The 6000-nt window shown below is 37.4% G+C and overlaps 1 protein-coding gene across 1 annotated transcript in view; it reads right to left on the bottom strand.

The window, feature by feature from the left end:
- Window positions 1-1032: 1032 nt before the first annotated feature.
- Window positions 1033-6000, bottom strand: part of SELENOF (selenoprotein F) — a gene marked incomplete at both ends in the record, with an annotated part of 29564 nt that continues 24596 nt past the window's right edge. Inside the window, 2 exons of the mRNA XM_082002847.1 lie at window positions 1033-1164; window positions 3598-3647. Coding sequence (XP_081858973.1) covers window positions 1033-1164; window positions 3598-3647 — 182 coding nt within the window. The remainder of the gene's footprint in view (window positions 1165-3597; window positions 3648-6000) is intronic.

Raw genomic sequence — 6000 nt, 5'->3', positions numbered from 1 at the left:
TTCTTCTCAAAAGTTGGGAATAAAATCTGTAAGTTGCAGAGAAATTTCTTGAGATATAAAATTATATACAAAGATAAAAACTGAGTACCAATTCAGGCCATAGCATAACACCCATCCAACCAAAAACTGGTGTGCATGAAGTAGTTAAAGAGAAGACTTATTTGCTAATTAGACTTCAGGAAAAAAAACACATTCTTGCTTACCATATTTATTTACTCTAAGTGGAAAAAATTTGACTCATTACCATACATGCTGTCTATATTCCCTGTTCACATGAATTTCAACCGAGAAAGAAAAATATACATTTTAAAAGAACAGTTTATAAATTCTTTTGATAAACAGACTTCCAATAAACTTGTGAAAGTTAGAAGGAAAGGTTTTTCAATACTTAAATCTCATGTTTTCTGAAGCAAAACACAATGTAAAGCACACCTGACATCTGACTTCCATACACCTCAGAGGTTTTCTATGTAGTCTTCACTAAAGTGTACTTACTAAATGTTTCACTGTACCAGAGCATGAGTTCCTCCATCAGCTTCAAAATCTGTGAACTAGATACTCGCTGTAAACAATGCCTCTATAAAAAGGACAGTTTAGATACAAAAGAGGGCATTAGCAGTCAAGTTTCTTTGGGAGATAGTACGCTGAATTTGGTTCTGACTTTCTTACAAACAGCAGCAGACAAAAAGCATGGTAATTATTTCAATTATTTGAAGCTCTTCAGTTTTAAGAGCATTTGTAAAAACAGGTCCAATTATAACAAACTGATATTTGAATAATTAACTTTGAAACAAAGCATTTTGTTAGTGATAAATGCATTAGGAGCTAAAATATATTAAGACAAGCTATTCTGTTTGTCAATTTCAGATGTGTGCTGAAGCTTCCCCTTCCAATTACAAGATGTTTAGTACAGCACAACAGATATTTTAAAATTAATATAGAAGCTGGAATGTTTTTTCAACTGTAGCACACCACATCTGAGAAGATTACCATGACAAGACATGAAAAGGAAAGAGGACTGAAAGCAGTGATTTATAGACGTTCTAATTTTTCACTTAGAAATTCTTCCACACTATCTGTATTCCACTTGAGGATGCTCAGTTCTTCTGCAATGTTCCCACTGTCGTCCAGCAGCTTTAGTACAGGATCAGAACCACGCACATACTGCAGGAAAAAGAAGTCAGTTACCTTGGACTGGGAAATGCATTCTCCGTATTGATACTCCTCCCCCCAGTTGATTGAAATCAGTTAAAAAGATGTCAAAGCAAGAATAGTAAAAAGTCCAAAGAGTGACACCATGAAGTATGAATACTTGAGAACAGAACACTAAATTAAGTGAGAGTATTCTGGGCAAACTTTGGCAATACAATTTGTGCTAAGAAATCAACCTATGCTTTGACTTTTTAAAGCTTAGAATTCTTAAAAAACAGACAGACAAGCTTGGTTGTTCCTGACAGTGCTCAACGCTATACATATGTATTTTGTTTTGAGTTTTATGAATATCATTACTAGTGTTTAACAACAATGTATTCTACTTTTCTTGAAGAAAACAGATCTATAAAAGTCTAATTAAGTTTGAGATCAGTCCTTCAGCTTGTTCTCTTCTATGCTGCTACCTCCTTTCCTCCAATATTTTTTCACCTACTGTCCAGTTTCAAAGGAGAAGTAGATGTTCAAAGCTAGAGTTTGTGTGCATGTGTGTATGCAAAGGAAGAACTGGTAAGAGGGGAGACACCATGCTGAAGCTTTAAAGACAGAGAAATGCTGTAGGTTGCACACTCCACCAGCAGCAGTTGGCCAGTGTTTGCAGCTCTGGATTGTATGTTTTCTTGTATAGTCCTAATGAATGAGGGTGGGAGAAAAGAAGGAAGCATAAGGGACAGAGGCCTTATTTCACAGGAAATTAAAATACATTAATTTAAGAGCAGTAAATGCTTATCTTCAGATCCGGAACAGAATTACTTGCCTTAAATAAAACAGGTAGAAAACAGCTTCAGTTCAGACTTCAGACTTGCATTTATGTCAAACAGAGGACAGTGGAGGAACAAGTCAAAGGAAGAGAGGGGGGTGTGTGTGTGTCTCAAACACCTACTTGTTCTCCTTGGCCCACTACACAAGCCAATGCATATGCAGGGGAGCAGTACCATATGCCTAGCTTTGGAAAATGGTATTCTACTTCAACTGTTTTAAGTTACTGAAGTTGGATTTTTCCATCAAGCAGGTGAATGATTTTTCGCATATAATCAGTAGCCTTTTTACCGTTTCAGAAATTTCCACTCACTTTAACAGCTTGAAGTTCTACTATTAATTTCTAATATAATCACATTCTTTCCTGCTGTGTTGTATCTGTGCCTACTAGGCTTTGCTGGTAACATAATACTTTAATGCTTCTGAAGACTCACTAAGTCACAAAATATATAATGCAAATAAAAACTTTTAACAGTATTAGAAGGCTCTAACCATTTAAGTTCATGGAAAGATTTCCCCAGGAGTATTTTACTTCACCCTACTGAGCTAACCTAGCTGGTTTTACTTAATGAAGCTCGTGGCATCTCTAATCCATTTTCCAAAAGTCTTGTAAAATAAATACAGATCCATTTGCACTACATTTTTTCTGGTAGTGCTCTGCACCAGTTGTAGTCTAGACTGCTTTGATGTTCAATACAGCTACACAGTTTAAAATAAAAGTGAAACAGCCAGAAATGCAGAAGGAGAGAAAGCTTTTGAAAGAAACTGGAGGACACAGAGACATGAATGCATGAGACAGACGAAATCTGTTTTAGATGGAATCTGCTGCTGAGAAGACAAATCACTTATTGCAGCCATGCATAGCTATGAAGTGATTCCAGATGGTGCCATTTGGTAAATAGAGATGGGAGCACAAGACATGAGAATCAAGATGTATCTCTGTGAAGTACGCTGGAAGTTCACACAGGATTTTAAGAGAAAGGTAAAGTCTTACACTAGATCTTGAAACCAAAGAACTGTTTGAGCCCAAAGCAAGTGCAGCTTGTGCAGCTTTGCATATATGCAAGTCATAAGACAGACAATTCAGTATATACATATCTATAAAGCTAGGTGTTTGAAGACTATAAAGAAAAACAGAATCATAGAACACAGCAAAGAGATTCTGAGAGGGAGGAGAAAAACTGAAGAATCACTGACTGTATGGAAATGGCAGCTCCATCAGGAAGTAAGGGGAGAACAGAACAGAAGAAAAGGAAACTACGGCAGAATAAGCTTGAGTAAATCCAAGATATCCAGAGTAAGGACAGAATGCAAGCAATTCCTCACATTCTTTTGCCATCTGCTATTACTTATGGATTCCAGTATATTTTTTCTTGGATTAAAACCAAACAACAACAAAAACGCCAAAACCCCGACAACAAAAATAGATTGGTACCAAACAGTTAGTGAGCAATAAACCAATTAATATTAGCAGCAGGAACTTGTAAAGATTTATACTGCAATGCAAATATATGTCTTCTGCAAAAGGATTACTTAATCAGCAAATAAGGAACAATCCACAGAAGGACTACTTCCACCAAACTTAATTCTTCCTAACATCCCAAATAAAAAAGTCAGGTCACTACTCACCTTGATTTGCAGTCCCCTGAAGAGTTTTGGCTTATCACTCCTGACGAAAGCTACAGTTAGGAAAAAAGAAGAAATATAATCAAACTCTTCTCCACTTGTATAAAGCAGATTTGCATTTAAGCCAGTATTCCCTGAATTCTTTCTTTTGGGATGATGCTTTACAAGGTATTTTAATGTTAGAATTCTTAATATCCTCACAATAATACGAAACCTATTATGCCTAAGGAACACCCTATTTTTGCTAGTATTCCAAACAAGCTTCATATCTGCTTAGATTTTCCTCGAACACTAGTGCAACTGTCTAAATCGGTTTATCTGCATGTACAACTGACAGTCTTTAGCAGACTGGCCCATATGCTGCCGCAATACGCAAATGTGAGGAAAAGCGTTAAGAGCGATCAAAATCTGGCTGAAGATAAGCTTTGTGAGGGAGGCTAAATACAACACACATCCCACCAGCACTCCACGCAAGCTGCAGCAATGCGGGTGAAAGGGCACAGAGGAAACTGGGCAGAGGTATTATTCTTGCAAAAAAGACAGGCAATCTTGTCTTGCAGAGATCTCTGAGATTACATGTGAAAAAGCAGCTAGAAAACAGAAACAGAAAACAAGAAGAGAAGCTGGTATCTCCTCTTCTCTTGACACTCCCAAAGACAATCAGCTGTAAGATGGATTCTTTGGCTTGTCATGTAGCTCCATGGAGAGAAGTTCAGGTTTGAGGGGGGCTGCTGCTGAACAATTCATTGCTTGAAGTGCTAGTCAGCAAACAGCAAGCATTACCAGCAGCGTAGTCCCCGTATCCCTACAGCACAACCCAGGCCCTGCGTTAATATTGTCTTTTTTTAAAGTTAATATGAATTATTTCAGGACAAAGTGTGAGCATAATCCCCTACTTCTGAACACTTTAGCCTAATGAATGTCTGAGTTCTAAAAGTATTTAAAGTTTATTTAGAAAATAGCATAGTCTTCATTCCTCCTTCTTACATTCAGGTTATGCTAAAGGCTGAATTTAGTATCTGTGCTGACATTAAGTGGATTCAGGACAATCCTGTAGCATGTTAGTAGAGTCTCCCCAAGGATGAACCCTGTCAGTACGGACTGACTCTTACAAAGGCACCAGCTGCATGTTAAAGCTGCTTTTTCAAGGTTAGGCAACAACGAATCTCTCACAAATTGCAGTGCATCCAGCTGGTGCACGGAGATGAGTGCAGCCTCAGGATTAATGTTTCATACTGCCTCACAAAGTGTAGTGCTTTCCTCAGTAATTGTAAAGATGTCCCCTGGCATCTTTATACCTCTATATTACTGTAGACAGTTACTTCAACACTTTCTCAGTATGTATATACAGAGTGGCATTTATTTTCTTCCCTCTTCTACTCTGCTCCCAGTACAGATCAAAGTCAGATACTCTGCCTGCTGCACCAACCACTACACAGTACAAACAAGTTGAAAAAATACCAATGGCCCAATGAGCTGCCAGATATACTAGAACCCTGAAGAAGAAATAAGGCTTGTTTTCATTCTTTCTATAGAACAATACTCCAGTGTCATATCGTAAGCTGTACTTGCATAACAATTTCAAATAGCGCTAAATAACCACTACTTGCTCACATACTGCCATTCAATTCCAACTTAAACTCACAAAAATATAATTTCAATCTTCAGTGCTTCCCATGTCCTTGTGACCTGTTAGTTGTCTTGGCTGTCATCAACAGCAACATGCAAAAAAAAGTGGCAAAGATATTTCTTATTTGTTAAGCCCATAGCACATTGAACTATTTCATGGGGATTTTTTCTACTTTTTTTCAATTTAAATCTGAAGCTGAAATCAGTCTTTAGGGCTTTACATGAAAAGGAGGTTTTAAGCAGCAGTCAGTACAGTGGGTAATTTTAATTGCAAAACTTCAAGAAAAACTGTAAGAGCATAGTAAAATGGATAAAGTTTCAGAAGCAAATCTGAACTGTGGAACCCCACTGTATTAAAGAATAACCTTTGGGGGTTCACTCAGGTTACAGCACTTTAAGCTTGTAACAGGTGTGAGGATTTGTTACTTGAGTCACAGATGACAGCTCATTTGGACACCAGTGGCTGTTCCCTGGCTGCAGTGTTGGGTTGAACAAGCTTGCATAAAATGGGAACAGAATTAGGTGGAAGAAGAAAGTATTCTATAGGCAAGTATTACATTTTGCCACTTGAAAAGTAGCTATTACACACTTGTATCAATGTCAAATGTCTAAATCTGCTGAGAGCTGAAGCACTACAAAACATTTTTCCTGAAACTTTAGACAGCTGGAACAAAATTGGTTTCTGTTAATGGCGTATTTATTTTTAATACTGACCATAGTGACTTTCTGCATTGGTCACTTGCAACAAAGAAAAACATTCACTGTACAAGTAACTTG

Source organism: Phaethon aethereus, assembly GCF_964289735.1.
Source record: "Phaethon aethereus genome assembly, chromosome: 8".
NCBI classification, from domain to species: domain Eukaryota; kingdom Metazoa; phylum Chordata; class Aves; order Phaethontiformes; family Phaethontidae; genus Phaethon; species Phaethon aethereus.
Note: the sequence above shows the minus strand (reverse complement) of the source record. Positions and strands in the feature narration are given on the sequence as shown.